The sequence below is a fragment of the Microcaecilia unicolor genome, chromosome 9 (assembly GCF_901765095.1).
Source record: "Microcaecilia unicolor chromosome 9, aMicUni1.1, whole genome shotgun sequence".
NCBI lineage: Eukaryota > Metazoa > Chordata > Amphibia > Gymnophiona > Siphonopidae > Microcaecilia > Microcaecilia unicolor.
Genome location: NC_044039.1, coordinates 90770357 through 90787879, shown reverse-complemented (window position 1 = coordinate 90787879; position 17523 = coordinate 90770357). Strand labels below are relative to the sequence as shown.

Here is a 17523-nt window from a genome sequence, read left to right as displayed (position 1 = left end):
TCCTCTTTCTGTTCCTTCTACCCTACCATTTCTCATTGTCTTTGATTTAATTTTTTTTTATTAGTTCATTGTAAGCCGCTTTGGGGCTGCAACACTGTGGCAAAAGGCGGGGTATAAATGGCCTAAAAATAAATAAATATGCTAATTAGTCCCAGACCCCCATATTCCACGGGGACGGATAAAGTGGAAATAGGGAGATGAGCCCTCCCCCCTTCCAGAGAAACCATTGTAACAAATTATTTAGTTTCTTTTCATCAGCTAGCTTTAGATACAATGCAACAATTACATACAACCATATAGGAACAATAAACATGTTATATAAGGCAATACAGCCTAAGAATGATATGGGAAAGGCCCTCCAAGTCTGTAACTTGTGTTCTGTTTCATGTAGCAACCCTTGAATGTTCAAAGCAGAGCCGGTCTTAGGCCGAGGCGACCGAGGCGGCCAAATAGGGCCCCGCGCGGCACGCCTCAGTCAGCCTTGACCTAGTTCTGCCCGGAGATCGCCGCCGTTCGTCCGAACTGCCCACCCTCTTCTCCCCCCACGATCGATCCCTTTCCTTTTTTGCTTTTAAATTTACTTCCAGTCCGGCAGCGTCAGTGAAAGCGCTCCCAGTAAAAGCGCTTCTCTTTGCTGTGTCCCGCCTTCTTCTGACGTCATGACGCTGCCGGACTGGAGGTAAATTTAAAAGCAAAAAAGGAAAGGGATCGATCGTGGGGGAGAGAAGAGGGCGGGCAGGGGAAAGAGGGACATGGATGGGATGGCAGGGATCAGGGAGAGAGGGGAATTGCTGGATACATGGGTGAATGGAGGGGGGCAGGGGAGAGAGGAACAGATGGGAGGGCAGGGCCCAGGGAGAGGAGAAATTGCTGGAAATGGAGGGGAAGGGAGAAGGGAGAATTACTGGATGTGGATGGAGGAGGGAAGGGCAGAGAGGGCCAAGGATGGACTTGGATGGGATGGCAGGGCCCAGAGAGAGGAGAAATTGCTGGAAATGGAGGGGAGGGGAGAGAGGAGAATTGCTGGATGTGGATGGAGGAGGGAAGGGATGAGAGGGCCAAGGATGGACTTGGATGGGATGGCAGGGCCCAGAGAGAGGAGAAATTGCTGGAAATGGAGGGGAGGGGAGAGAGGAGAATTGCTGGATGTGGATGAAGGAGGGAAGGGCAGAGAGGGCCAAGGATGGACTTGGATGGGATGGCAGGGCCCAGGGAGAGAAGAAATTGCTGGAAATGGAGGGGAGGGGAGAGAGGAGAATTGCTGGATGTGGATGGAGGAGGGAAGGGCAGAGAGGGCCAAGGATGGACTTGGATGGGATGGCAGGGCCCAGAGAGAGGAGAAATTGCTGGAAATGGAGGGGAGGGGAGAGAGGAGAATTGCTGGGTGTGGATGGAGGAGGGAAGGGCAGAGAGGGCCAAGGATGGACTTGGATGGGATGGCAGGGCCCAGAGAGAGGAGAAATTGCTGGAAATGGAGGGGAGGGGAGAGAGGAGAATTGCTGGATGTGGATGGAGGAGGGAAGGGCAGAGAGGGCCAAGGATGGACTTGGATGGGATGGCAGGGCCCAGGGAGAGGAGAAATTGCTGGAAATGGAGGGGAGGGGAGAGAGGAGAATTGCTGGATGTGGATGGAGGAGGGAAGGGCAGAGAGGGCCAAGGATGGACTTGGATGGGATGGCAGGGCCCAGGGAGAGGAGAAATTGCTGGAAATGGAGTGGAGGGGAGAGAGGAGAAATGCTGGATGTGGATGGAGGGGAAATTGTTGAATTTAAGGGCTGGATCAGAACACTTTGAAGGCAGATGCTGAAACTGGAGAAAGGATAGGGACAGGGGGCTACAGATGGTAGACAGAACACATAAGGACACAGGAGGATGGTGGACATGGTGAGAGAAAAAATATCAAACGGAAAGAAGACACTGCATAAAACAGAAGACATTGGGACCAAAGCGAATAGAAAAACTAAATGATCAGACAACAAAGGTAGAAAAAAAGTATTTTATTCAGAATTTAATTGGAATATGTCAGATTTTAGAAATGTGTATCTGTGATATTTTGCATGTAAGTTTCAATTTTTCTAGTATTGCTGCATGCTGAGTCTGACTTCTTGAGGTAACTTTCCATTCAGTATTTTGCCTTCATATTTGTTGTGTCATGTGTTTTTCATGTGTGATCAAGGTACAGTATCCTGCTAGCGTGTAGTATTTGTAGCCCTTTTTTTTCACAAGGTAGTGTATTGGTGTTTTAGAGCCTGGTGTAATTACAGTTCTGCCTTTCCAAGCATAAGGTTGTAGCTCGTCCTGTCCTTGGAATTAGTGTTGTTATGGTTTGGTAAGGTTCTGACTGTGTTTTTGCACAAGTTTGTGTATAGTGTTTTGCAGTGGAGAGATTGTGTGTCCGCACCTCTGACCCCCCCCGGGGTTATGAGATTTGGAACTACTAATTGTGGACTTGAACTGAATAATTTCTTGGGAGGGGGGTTTCATGATAGCATTGTGCTTATTATTTCAATCAGTTTTTCTGTACAAGTTTAGCTTCATTTGTCTTTATTTGAAATTTCATAAATAGAAAATTTTCTAAAAATTGAATTATCAATGGGTGGGGCAGGGGCGGGGCTAGGATGGGGCCCCACCAAATTGGTCTGCATAGGGCCCCGCACTTGCTAAGACCGGCCCTGGTTCAAAGAGTATAGTTGGGTAAGATCTGCCGGTATATGAACCCCCAGATACTTAAGGGTGTCTGGTGCCTATTTAAGTGGGAAGTCTCCTGGCCAGCAATGGCGAAAGAGCCTGTGATTTATCTAGATTTAATACAAAACTGGAATATGTCCCAAAAAGCTGCAAACATGCAAGCAAGTCTGCAAGATACTGATGTGGGCCTGTCAGCACCACCAGCAGATCATCTGCTGCATATGCTAGGGTTTTGAAATTTTGGTCAGCCAGAGCCACTCCCCTCACCCACCTCCACCAAGGAAAGCTTACGTAACAGAGGTTCTAATGAAAGTAAAAAGAGTAGAAGGAGAGAGGGCATCCATGTCTGGTACCTCTGCCAACTGGAAAATCGGAGCCCTTAATACTGTTTACCAGGAGACAGGCCATTGGCTGGTGATATAAATATTTTATTTTATTGCCTGCAAATACCAGCCCCGAAATCCCACAAAGGCTAAAGTTTAAAACAGGTAGTCCCAGCCCACCCTGTCAAAGGCCTTCTCGGTGTCTAAACTTATCAGTGACAAGGTCCTCGTTTCTTGGGACTGAGCCATCGCTAGTAATAAGCCTCGGACAGAGAATCCAGATTTTATAACTTTGATAGGAAAGTTTTTTTCAGTTTGACACTCTGCAAGACACAAACTGGATAACATTATGGGACACTTAAAGCATACATTAGAGGGGTGATTATATCATACTCAGCATCTCTTAGTAAAAAAAAGTAGATGTTTTATATCAGACTAACCCAACAGATATAAATATATTGACATAACTAAATAAAATAACATATACATATAACACTTTATTAAGTAAAAGAGCTAACAAATCCATGTTTATGCAAACTGTGCAATACTATTCAGAAAATAATAAGAGTGGGCATTTACTGGCTAACAATTTGAAAACCTGAAGTGAAAATAAAAACAGTCTATGTGCAAACACCCAAGATATTGCAGAATGTTTTTGATCCTTTTACACCACATTATACAGCTCTGAAGTAGGTACTGAGTCTACTGCTGATTCGTTCTTAGGTGATATTTCACTATAGAACTTCTGATAACATAGCATTAGTTAAGACCATTGTGGCTGATGAGATTGAATTAATCCTGAAAGAAATGGCAAGAAAAAAAGTCCCTGGCCCTGATGGGCTTACAGTTGAGTTCTACTCAGCATCATTCTTTAATTACCTTATCCAAACAATTGATGTGACAGCTACTTTTATGGAAGCCACAATAATAGTTCTTCCTAAGCCAGGCAAGGATTCCCTCTGAGTAGAGATCAATTTCATTAATGAAGGTACCAAAATATATGCAAAAATTATTGCAGGAAGACCACAACTAGTGCTGCCAAAACTCATAAATCCAGACCAAACAGGCTTTATGCATGGACAGAACTCCTATGACAACACAAAGCTATTTATTAATAACCTTCTTCATGCACAACACTCTACCACTCCTACCATTGCTGTTGGATTAGATGCTGAAAAAGCATTTGAATGGCCCTTTATGTTCCATGTGCTCAAGTGGTTTAGTTTTTCCTCGGAAGTCATACAGATGATCAAAGTACTCTATACTTTCCCCACTACTAGGATCCAGATTAACAACGCAATATCAGCTCTTTCATTGTACTCGTGGCACAAGACAAGGTTGCCCCCTTTCCCCTCTGCTCTTTAACCTTCCCTTGGAACCCCTAGTGATTGCCTTTAGACTATCCCCCAGATAGGAGTAGCCTAGTGATTAGTGCAGCGGACTTTCATCCTGGGGAACTGGGTTCGATTTCCACTGTAGCTCCTTGTAACTCTGGGCAAGTCACTTAACCCTCCATTGCCCCAGGTAGAAAATAAGTACCTGTACATATGTAAACCGCTTTGAACGTAGTTGCAAAATACCACAGAAAGGCAGTATATCAAGTCCCATTTCCCATTCCCTTCATAACTGGGATCACATTAGGCTCTGTCACTGCTAAAATATCTGCATATACAGACAATTCCCAGATCTACCTCTCCACACCAGAAATCTCAGCAGGAATCCAGGCCAAAGTATCAGCCTGCCTGTCTGACATTGCTGCCTGGATGTCTCGCCGCCATCTGAAACTAAACATTACCAAGACTGAGCTTCTTATCTTTCCCCCTAAACCAACCTCTCCTCTTCCCCAATTTCTTATTTCTGTGGATAACACTCTCATCCTCCCTGACTCATCAGCTCGTAACCTTGGGGTAATCTTCGACTCCTCTCTCTCCTTCTCTACACATATTCAGCAGACTGCTAAAACCTGTCATTTCTTTCTCTATAATATCACCAAAATTCACCCTTTCCTTTCTGAGCACACTACCAGAACCCTATCCACACTCTTATCACCTCTCGCTTAGACTATTGCAACTTGCTTCTCACAGGTCTCCCACTTAACCATCTCTCTCCTCTTCAATCTGTTCAAAATTCTGCTGCACGATATTCCACCAGTGTCGCTATGCTCATATTAGCCCTCTCCTCAAGTCACTGGCTCCCTATCTGTTTCCGATACAGTTCAAACTCATCTTATTGACTTATAAGTGCATTCACTCTGCAGCTCCTTAGTACCTCTCCACTCTCATCTCTCCCTACACTCCTTCCCAGGAACTCTGTTCACTGGGTAAATCTCTCTTATCTGCACCCTTCTCCTCCACCGCTAACTCCAGACTCCGTTCCTTTTATCTTGCTGCACCATATGCCTGGAATACACTTCCTGAGCCGGTACGTCAAGCTCCATCTCTGTCCGTCTTCAAATCTAGGCTAAAAGCCCACCTTTTTGATGCTGGTTTTAACTCCTAACCCTTATTCACTTATTCAGTACCCTTATTTTTATCATTCCCACCTTAGTAATTCAATTATCTCTTATTTGTCCCGTTTGTCTGTCCTAATTAGATTGTAAGCGCTGTCGAGCAGGGACTGTCTCTTCATGTTCAAGTGTACAGTGCTGCGTACGTCTAGTAGCGCTATAGAAATGATAAGTAGTAGTAGTAGTAGTATATACCACTCTCTCATCTATCCCAGCCATTTTAGACATAATCAATCAATATTCTGGTTATGAGCTCAATGCATCTAAATCAGAAATTATTCCTTTAAATTGTCCTGAGTCCACCAGTCAGCTACTTGGATTATAATTAAAGATCAATCCATTTCTCCATTATGGTGGAAAATGGAAGCTGAAAGATGGTCTGATATACCACTATATTTGATGCCAGCTACCAATCTTGATAAAGATTTATCCAACCAAATATTGCAGACTTTACTGAAATGGACCAATATATGAAAATATCTTGGTTTTCTAATTGTCATGTGCACTTATAGAACAATCAGCTGTTTCACATCAATGGTAAACCCATAAGCTGGATCTCTTGGCAAAAGATGGGCATTGAGTAAATTAACCAACTTCTAGAGAACTGACATTGGATTCCTTTTACTACTTTGTGTGACTGGTATCACCTTCCTTCTAACCAATACTTTCGGTGGCTGCAAATTAAACATTGTATATCATCTAAGTTAAATAATTCTACCCTAACATCTGGCCAACCAAATTCATGGGCTCTATATCATACCATATCAGCTGAACCTAAACCTGCCTCCAATCGGTGCAAGCTATTACAACAATGGAAATACACTTCTCTTTCAAACATAGAGGAAGCTTGGGTAAGAGAACTGAATAAATCTATTTCTTCAGATCAGTGGAAAATTCTGTGGTTTAACCTGTTCCAGTCAACTAAATCAGTGGCTATCACACAAACCTTATACTGTTTTTCTCATAGGACTCCTACAAAGCTTGCAAAATTCACTAAATCTGCTGATAATAAATGTTGGTCTTGCCATTCCTTTGAAGGCTCCTTGCAACATCTAATTTTCGACTGCATGCATCTGAGGTATTACTGGAGTTCTGTCTGGAAGACAATATCCAGCTTATAATCAAAATAGTAAAACGCCTATATTGTGACCCAAATCGGGAGATAGACGTTTATCTCACAAAAACGAATAAAGCGGTATAATCGAAAGCCGAATTTGGACGTTTTCAACTGCACTCCATCGCGGATGCGGACAAAGTTGATGGGGGCATGTCGAAGGCGTGGTGAAGGCGGAACTGGGGCGTGGTTATCGGCCGATCAGACATAGGCGCCTTTCGCCGATAATGGAAATAAAATATGCGTTTTTAGCGAGAATTTAGGGCACTTTTCCTGGACCCTGTTTTTCCACGAATAGGCATTTTTCAGCACCATATATAAAATCTAGCCCATTATCCAGCTTATAATTGAAAAAGAAAAACACCTATATTGCGACCCAAATCGGGAGATAGACGTTTATCTCACAAAAACGAATAAAGCGGTATAATCGAAAGCCGAATTTGGACATTTTCAACTGCGCTCCGTCGCGGATGCGGACAAAGTTGATGGGGGCGTGTCAAAGGCGTGGTGAAGGCGGAACTGGGGCGTGGTTATCGGCCGATCAGAGATAGGCGCCTTTCGCCGATAATGGAAAAAATGACCTCCCCTGACTCCCCCAGTGGTCACAAACCCCCTCCCACCACAAAAATATGCCGTTTCACAACTTTTATGTTCACCCTCAAATGTCATACCCACCTCCCTGGCAGCAGTATGCAGGTCACTGGAGCAGTTATTAGGGGGTGCAGTGGACGTCAGGCAGGTAGACCCAGGCCCATCCCCCCCACCTGTTACACTTGTGCTGGTAAATGGGAGCCCTCCACACCGCCCCCCAAACCCACTGTACCCACATGTAGGTGCCCCCCTTCACCCCTTAGGGCTACAGTAATGGTGTAGACTTGTGGGCGGTGGGTTTTGAGGGGGATTTGGGGGGGCTCAACACCCAAGGGAAGGGTGCTATGCACCTGGGAGCTCTTTTACCTGTTTTTTTTTTTTTTTTTTTTTGTAAAAGTGCCCCCTAGGGTGCCCGGTTGGTGTCCTGGCATGTGAGGGGGACCAGTGCACTACGACTCCTGGCCCCTCCCACGAACAAATGCCTTGGATTTATTCGTTTTTGAGCTGGGCGCTTTCATTTTCCATTATCACTGAAAAACAAAAACGCCCAGCTCACAAATTGTCGAATAAAACATAGACGTCTATTTTTTTTTGAAAATACGGTTCAGTCCGCCCCTTCACGGACCCGTTCTCGGAGATAAACGCCCATGGAGATAGACGTTTTCGTTCGATTATGCCCCTCCACGTATTAGAAGATGTAACTAGGCAGGGCATGGGAGGAGAATGGGCATGAAAAATATATTACATTAAGCACATTTCAACTACCGTGCACTAACCGACAATTTTGCAGTTAGCTCGGACCTCTAAGTCTCTTTTCTTGTGGCTAATAGTGGTTTGTCTTTTGTCCCATGCTTCATCATAACGCCATTTGAAGCAGACTTAAGGCCGTTGAAAAGGTATAAGTATCTATGTTACTATATCCATTCCAAATTCAAACACTACTTACTTTAGTCTTAAAGATACTATTTCCTGAAATGTACCATTGATCAGCACTGGTCATTTCATTGCAATATTTATTTAAAAAATATTTTTAAATGAAAGAATGTGTTTCCCTTGTAATATTTCTTGAAGCATTCCTAAGCAATTTGTGTGAAGAAAACTAAATGCTTTAATTTCCATTGTTATTATCCAGCTCATTTTCGATAGGGATTGCCAGCGATCTTCCGACACAAATCGGGAGATCGCCGGTGATCTCCTGATCCCGGCCAAATCGGTATTATCGAGAGCCGATTTTGGACGGCCCCAACTGCTTTTTGGGGGGCGTGTTGGTAGGGTAGCGAAGGCAGGACAGGGGGCGGAACGGGGACGTGGGTATGGGATGGCCAGCTTCACCTTATAATGAAAAAAAATGGCCGGCTCGAACGAGCATTTCGCTGGCTGGACTTGGTCCATTTATTTTTAGGACCAAGTCTGAAAAAAGTGCCCCAACTGACCAGATGACCACTGGAGGGAAGTGGGGACCACCTCCCCTTACTCCCCCAGTGGTCACTAAGCCCCTCCCATCCAAAAAAAAAAAACTAAAACTTTTTTGACCAGCCTGTATGCCAGCCTGAAATGTCATACCCAGCTCCTTGACAGCAGTATTCTGGTCCCTGGAGCAGTTTTTAGTGGGTGCAGTACACTTCAGGCAGGTGGACCCAGGCCCATCCCCCCCTACCTGTTCCACTTGTGGTGGTTAATGTTGAGTCCTCCAAAAAAACCCCAAACCCACTTTACCCACATGTAGGTGCCCCCTTCACCCCTTAGGGCTATGGTAATGGTGTAGAGTTGTGCTGAGTGGGTTTTGGGGGGCTTGGCACCCAAGGTAAGGGTGCTATGCACCTGGAAGCTATTTTTTTAAAAATTGTTTTAAGTGCCCCCTAGGGTGCCCGGTTGGTGTCCTGGCATGTGAGGGGGGCCAGTGCACTACAAATGCTGGCTCCTCCCATGCCCAAATGCCTTGCATTTCGCCGGGTTTGAGATGGCCGGACCCGGTTTCCATTATGGCTGAAAAAACGAAGCCGGCCATCTCATATAAACCCGGCGATCCTGCTCTAAACCCAGCGAGCGATTTGGCTGGCTGCAAGTGTATTTCTTAAATACGCTTGGCTCCACCCTGTCGCGGAGCCGTCCCCGAAGATGGCCGGCCATGGATTTGGCAGGCGCCGTTCGATTATGCCCCTCTATATAACCTAATTAATCACTGCTTTGGAAAATGAAGGCATGATGTTAAAAAAATTGTTTTTAATCTAAAGAGCTAATAACAAAGCATTATTATAGGATACAGAAGCAGACCAAACAATTTTGGAAAGAAAAACTCTCAGGAGAGCCATGTATTCAAGAGAAGCCAAGTCCCAAATGGAGAGTGAAGATGAAGGTACACAGTCTATTCTTAAATTTGCAGTGTGATCATGTAAACAATAGAATCAAGCTGCAGCAAGATATTTAGTTTCATGCAGGTCAAATATAACCAGCAAGTCTATAATTAGGTTTTGTTGAAATTATCACTGAGTATCTCACTTGTGAGGATTTAGTCTTTATAAACAGTTACAGTTTGAGAGTAACTGTAACTAATTCCATTTATAAAAGTGTGGGGAATAGATTTTCATGACAAATGTGTAGTCTTGAATTAAATGATCATAGTTATATTGTTGCCAGGAAACACAAACTACATTAGAGGTTGCAATAATTTTCATTGCCCCAACCAATGAAATCAGTATATGGTTTATTTTGGTTGGTCCAGTAAAAGATATAATTTACGATGCTGTGGTAATGTGGTCAAGGGTGTGCTTTGGGTCAGGCACAAGCTCAGTCAGATACACAGGGTTTGCAAGAATAAGGGAAGATATTTTATTATTTGACACACTATCAGGCTTATTTTCGAAAGAGAAGGGCACCCATCTTTCGACACAAATCGGGAGATGGGCGTCCTTCTCTCAGGGTCACCCAAATCAGCATAATGGAAAGCCGATTTTGGGCATCCCCAACTGCTTCCCGTTGTGGGGATGACCAAAGTTCACGGGGGCGTGTCAGAGGCATAGTGAAGGCGGGACTGGGGCATGCCTAAAAGATGGGCATCCTCAAGCGATAATGGAAAAAAGAAGGGCGTCCCTGACGAACACTTGGCTGACTTTACTGGGTCCTTTTTTTAATGACCAAGCCACAAAAACATGCGCTAAATGACCAGATGACCACCGGAGGGAATCGGGGATGACCTCCCCTTACTCTCCCAGTGGTTACTAACCATCTCCCACCCTGAAAAAAACAACTTTAAAACTTTTGTCTTTTTTTTTTTTTTACAGTATGGGTGAAGGACCTCCTTTGCTATGCCTCCGTCCCTGCGACAGCAGTTGAGGACGTTCTTCGATATGCCTCTGTCCCTGTGAGGATGTCCAAAATGTGGATGTTTGTGAGAAGGACATCCATGCCTATGCTATGCCTCTGACACCCCCTTTAGTTATTTGGATTTTGGATCACAAGTAGCAGCAGTGGGATTTGAACCAACCAAGACAGTGCTTTAACCACTAGGCCACTCCTCCACTCCCTTGAAATTTGGCCATCCTGTGGGGGGGGGGGGGGGCAGTATGCAGGTCCCTGGGGGGGGAGGTATGTGTGTGTCAGCGGAAGCATAACGAAGGCGTGGATGTCCTTCTTTCAAACATTTTGGACGTCCTCAACTGCCCGCCCCCCCCACAGGGATGGCCAAATTTCAAGGGAGTGGAGTGGAGGAGTGGCCTAGTGGTTAGAGCACTGGTCTTGCAATCCAGAGGTGGCCAGTTTAAATCCCACTGCTGCTACTTGTGATCCAAAATCCAAATAAATAAAGGGGGTGTGGGAGGCATAGCACATGGACATCCTTCTCACAGAAACATCCAGGCATGGCCATCCTTCTCACAAACATCCACATTTTGGACGTCCTCAACTGCCGTCGCAGGGACAGAGGCATAGCAAAGGAGGTCCTTCACCCATACTCTTAAAAAAAAAAGACAAAAGTTTTTAAAGTTGTTTTTTTTCGGGGTGGGAGGTGGTTAGTGACCACTGCATGCCTTTTCCCATTCAGTTAGTGCATCAGTTAGTCCACTGCAGTGCCCCCTAGGGTGCTCGGTTGGTATCCAGGCATGTCAGGGGGACCAGTGCACTACGAATGCTGGCTCCTCCCATGACCAAATGCCTTGGGTTTGGTCGTTTTTGACATGGGCGTCCTCGGTTTCCATTATGGCCGAAAACCAGGGACGACCATCTCTAAGGTCAACCTAAATGTTGAGATTTGGGCGTCCCTGACCATATTATCGAAACGAAAGATGGATGCCCATCTTGTTTCAATAATACGGGTTTCCCCACCCCTTCGCGGGGACGTCCTGTGAGGGCGCCCTCAGGAAAACGTTGGCGCCCTGTTCGATTATGCCCCTCCACGTACCCCTGTTACTTCACAGGCTTTCATCCAGGCCAAGTCCAGTCTCTAATTAGGGCCAGCTTCTAGCCTAGCCCAACACATTTATTCACATCAAAACAAATATTTTCTGAATGTAACTCAAGGTGTCTCCTACCTTGCCAGTCTTCCCACACACCTCTGATACCAATGAAGCTTGAGCCACACCACTCCCCTTGTTGTCTTCTCAGGTACTACAGCTCAGCTTGCAGTGGATTCCTCTCCTCTCTGGGTCTCCCTCCTGGAAACCTCTGTATTGGGGCCTCTCTCTCTCTCTCTCTCACTGACTCAACATTCAACACCCTCCTGGCCTGAGCCCCGCCCCTCTGACTCAGACTTAGCCTCTGCCTCAGCAGATTAGCGCTACCTGCTGCAAGCTGGCTGATCTGTATGCTGTTCCCTATACCATCCACGTTCTCACAGATGCTACTTAAGTGGACTGGAAGAGTAGCCCAATGGTTACAACAGTGGGCTAAGAACCAGAATTCAAATCTTCCTTCTCCCATTAATATTCATTTCATCCTTCATTGCTCAGATACTGTATAAACTTAAATAGTAAGTCTGCTGGGGAGGGACAGTCTTACTGTACTTAATTGTATTGCACCTTGAGCTCAGGTTTGAAAGGTGCATAATAAAATCTAAAATTCAAATCTAAGTCTATGGTTTCAACTGATTCTGAAGACTAGAAAATATTGTGATTTCATGATTGTTTTCAATATAACAATAGTGAAAATTGACAAATTGCCAAAGAACTAGCCCCTGTGTTTTTACACTCAGGAATGCACACTTCTGGAAATATTTGGTATTTCTTGAATAGCAACTGTTGTAAAATGAGATATTTGCATGGTCACAGAGATATGTCATAGTCCAAGAAATGATCCATTAACATCAGGCCTACAAAGAATTAGTCAACCACACAGATATATTAGCCCTCATATATATTCCTTTCGCTAGTTGACATACCTCCAAAAGGTCATTGCTCCAGGTACTATACATAGCTTTTTTGATATGGGAATGGGTATTTTTATAGCTGTGCAGATGGATAAATAATATGTATATACTTTTTTGTTTGAAGTACTGACACATTTTCAAAATGAAAGTATGCCCAGATTTCCATTTTGAAAATCACAACAGGGAATTTATGTGTAAATATTTCCACCTGTTCTTTGGTATGCATAGATTAATGGGGTTAATTTACATCCTTTATTTTATAAAGTATGCATGTAAATGCAACCTCCCTATCCAAATCTGCCCCCAGTAACGCTTTTGCTAAGTCTGGGTAATTCACAGGTTTTTGTATGCGCACAGGTTCACCAGCATGTCAGGAAGGGAATTGTATAAAAGCCTCTGTATATAAAAAGACTATTCTACTGGCATAAACACTTTTAAAAATTGCCCTTTAAAAGAGCTATTTCCACAGTCATGTGATGCTGTGAGCAGCACCAAGCATGTAGCTGGCGAACTGCTCAGGGAAACACCCCTCCACCCACCTTAATGTGTATCCCACAGGCCCAAAATCACATATGGAAGGTATAATTATTTACTAGCAGTTATATGGATAGGTATCTGACACACACAGCTGATCCAATGGCTTCCAAATTGCCCGGATGGGAATGTGATTGTGACTGGGCAGGATAAGAAAATAATGGTGGCCTCACCTCCTGCATCTCAATCACTGGGAACAAACAAAAGAGCAGATGCTAGGTGGTATTAATCAGACTTTATTGGAGAAATAATCGCCCGACACAGACTGTGTTTCACCCACAAGGGCTGCGTCAGGGGCTCTAAAATAACATACAGTAATAAAATAAATAAATCAATAACATATATAACACCACTCATAATATATATAGAAAAATAAATGTAGAAAAATAAATAAAGAGCTAAAGAAAGAAGTACATAGGATACCATGATGTGTGCAATAACAAAATTACATTTAATCATAATTAAACAGTAATAAATACAAATTATATAACCAAAAACTCAATATTAAATCAATGATCCTCCTAGTAAAATGATCACATATTCAAATTATATATCCATAAATATAAAATGCAGCCTAATAAACATATACAAGCGATCATATACTACAGCATAGCGCAATAAAAATATCAAAATTACAACATATAATAAAAGATATTGGACATTCTTCTAATCTAATATAGAAGACAGTGACATGAGAGGAAAAATAGTTAATCTAAAGGTGTGAAAAAATATGTATAACATATAATGACTCAATTCAGTTGCTGTGATATTAAACAAAGCAAAAGCATATAAACAGCAGGTCAGCTTCTTCCCAAGCAATATCTAAAAAATAAAATGCAATCAAACAAACTGCCTAAATAAAAATAGAGTCACTAACCATACCAGCATATCATAAATAACTGAACAACTTGAATATGCTGTTAAAGCTTCATAGATTAACCAGCATATATATAAACAGCACAGTTACTAAACAGCATAAGACCACTATTAAAACCTCATGGTATAGGCAGCCCACAACTGAGTGCAGCTATAGTTTAGTGCAGGTATACATAGAAGGGGGTGGGGGGGGGGTGTATTATTAAAACTAGTGGCGTAATATGTTGTTCAAACCAACCTCATAGAGTAAACGTGCATACCCCTATACACTCCACTTCTGAGCCAAACGTTATACACGAACCATGCGTAATAATAAAAATGCTGCTACTTACTGCGCTCAAAATCAGGACATCATATGATCAAGAAGATCTTCTATGCTAAAAAGCCGAAAGTGAACAATAACTTCCTTTATATTAGTACAGATGTCAAAGGTCAAACTTTCAATACTGAGAGACCCGGAAGTGAACACTGACTTCCTTAATACTGGTGTCAAAGGTCAAAGAAGAAGAGAAAAATAAATAAATAAATAATTAAATAAATTTGAGCCTTAAAATAAATAAATCACAGCAAAGCATCAGTAAGCATAGCACTCATTTATAGATGGTTAATGTCTAGACATATACATGTAGCTAAAACCATTTCAAAAACTGTTCCTCCAATGAATGGAATATCACAATTATAAGCTCTACTGAGCAGGGACGGTCTAAAACTCAATCACAATAAGGAAATAATAATAAACCATGATAAAAAATAAAAATAAAAAGTAAAACATAAATATGAGAGTGTAAACTTGGGGAAGAAGTGGTAATAAAAATTATTTATAAAAAAATAAATTCCAATTTGTATATATAAAAAAATTCAATCGCTGGGTGCAGCAGAGCTTATTCCAGACCTGACAGAGGCGGTCGTGAAAACGCTGGTTCTGCGCTTTACACAGCTCTCTGACTATCTTGCGAGGATTACACAACTCACCTCAGAGCTGACCTGCCGGACTGGAGAGGTGGAATGCCGTGTATCAGAGGCTGGTTGAAGACATTCTACATGCCCACACATTAGATCTAGCTTGATTGGAGGAGATGATGCGGGTCCAGCAGCAGAAAATAGAAGATCTTGAGAACAGGACCCACAGGGACAATTTAAGGTTTGTGAGCTTTCCCGAGTCCATTCTGGATTCTTCCCTCAGCTTGATCCTAGAGACCTGGCTCATGGCCCAGTTACCCTAGGCAAGGGGCGGCAATCCCATTCATTTGTATAGGGCCCATCTGATGGGCCCAGCCTGCGTGGGAGACACACCACCATGGATTGTGTTGGCGAAGTTCCATTGCTACATGCAGAAAGCACAGGTGCTCCGGCTCTATAAACGCTGCAGGGATAAAATATTCCCCCACTTCTATTCCTCCAGTGAATAAAGTTTATTATTTGCCTGATTTGGTTAAAAGCTCAGGGGGAAATGCCAGAGGCTGGACCTTTATTTCCTCAATAGGATCTCAATGACATACAGAATTTACCAGCAATTCTGGAGGACTCGATTACTGAAGTGACTGATCATGCAACACTTTTTGCATCTTTTGTGTCTGAGAAAGATCTTAATGCAGTCATGAGATTGATCTTTCATAATTCACAATCTTTGTTTTGTGGCCAAAACTTTTGGGTATATTCTGACATGACTAAAACCATGCAGGATAGAAAAAAGTTATTTTTAGCTATGAGATCTGAGTTGCGTGCATGCCTTAGGTATGGTGGTAAATGTTTAATAACAGGCTCTCACTCAAAATAAATAAATAAAAACCACCCATAGATATGTATGTAACTATATTATACATTCTATTGGTACAAATACATAGGAAGCAACCAATTTACAAATAATATTAAAACATACAATATTCTTTACTGTAAATTCCCAAATGGCCAGTTGATTTTCACAGAATGCTTTGGTTGATTTTTGCAGCACTCATATCTGTAACCAACCTATGGTGGTCTTTTACTAAGGTAAACCTATAAGATGTTCCACTTCCTCTGAGTGCAATCATGCACAAGTGGCTGTCAGGAGTTTGGAAGAATAATCAAAATTTCAGGTCAGAGGATGAAGGTGAGGAGTGTCATGGAGTTCTCTCCCACTGTGAATCACATATTTTTGGAAGGGGTCTTCCAGAACTAGACAAACAGGACCAAATTCTATAAATGACATTGAAAGATCGGTGCTGAAAAAAATAGCGCTCAAAGTTTGGCGCTGTTTATAGAATGATGCTTAGTGCCGGGATCCATGACTACCTTTAGGCTTGAAAATTTACACCAACTGAACCCTGGCGTAAATCCTTACGCCCAAATTAGGCACGCGGTTCCTCCCTATTCTGTAATAACGTGCATAAATTGCAGGAATGCCCCTGATCTGCCCATGATTCTCCCGTGTCCATGCTCCCTTTTTGGAGCGGTGCATGAAATTTACATGCAGATCCGGGCATGTATTTATGTGTGTGTAAATTTAAACTGATACCAATTAGCACCTATGATTGTTAGGGCCCAATTATTGGTGCTAATTGGCTTATAATTCAATTAAATTGTGCGTGCAAATTGGGTGTGTGCCCACATTTAGATGCAGTTTGTAGCACCATTCATAAAATTTGGGGGACAATGTTTAATGCCATTTTCTCTTAAATTTGTCAAAGCTAGAGAAGGGGTTCTTAAACTTTTTTGGCTCCCACACCCGTTTAACTGTTCATTGAAACCCTCACACCCCCTTCCTAAACCATAAGTTCACTAGTTACTACTGGCAGCTACATATGTTGCTGTTAACAGTGCTAACTTCTAACATGTGGCTAAAATTACAGCAGTACACAATCATATTACCAATAACTGTCCTAATAACTGCCTTCATTCTGTCTAGAAAGTTTCAATAAATTGCCTGAGATTTCAAGACCTCTCCCGTACCCCTTGGGGATGAGGGCACTGGTTAAGAACCCCTGCTGTAGAAGAATAGGATACTTTAAAAAAAAAGATGACTAAATACCACTACAGTTATTAGTCAATGTCATTCATAGTATTTTTCATCAATATTTACTACTGCTAACTTAAGGTTTAGGAACAAAACAAACAAATCAAGAATATTTTCGAAACACAGACTGTTTCTATAAACACTTTGAGGAGAGATGACATGGTTGTTTGTTTGTTTAAAATGAAGTATTTACCTAATGTTTTCTACGCAGCTGATACCACATCAGTTAAATTAATCAAGTCTGTGGTCCACAGAGGAGGAAGAGGAGGAAGATGAAGAAGATAACACATCATCAGCGATGCGACTCCGAACAAAATGCCTTGGAGGACCTGCTGGAGATACCTTACCTCTGGAGGATTTTTCTTGCTTTTTCTCATGATTTTCTCCAAGCTCTTGAAGCACTCTATCATTGTAGCCATAGACTACTGGCTGGCTAATTGGACATCCAACGCCAGCACCACCAACAGTACTATGAAGAGTACATGGATAGATGAGGTAAGAAATGATTGGGAGGGGATAGGTGTCTAACTCTTCCTTACA

At 42.8% G+C, this 17523-nt stretch overlaps 1 protein-coding gene across 1 annotated transcript in view; it reads left to right on the top strand.

Annotated features, from left to right (window-relative positions):
• The window catches only part of ABCC9 (ATP binding cassette subfamily C member 9), a 454126-nt gene that overhangs the window by 291854 nt on the left and 144749 nt on the right, over positions 1–17523 (top strand). The window contains 3 exon segments of the mRNA XM_030214004.1: positions 9482–9578; positions 17238–17291; positions 17294–17478. Coding sequence (XP_030069864.1) covers positions 9482–9578; positions 17238–17291; positions 17294–17478 — 336 coding nt within the window.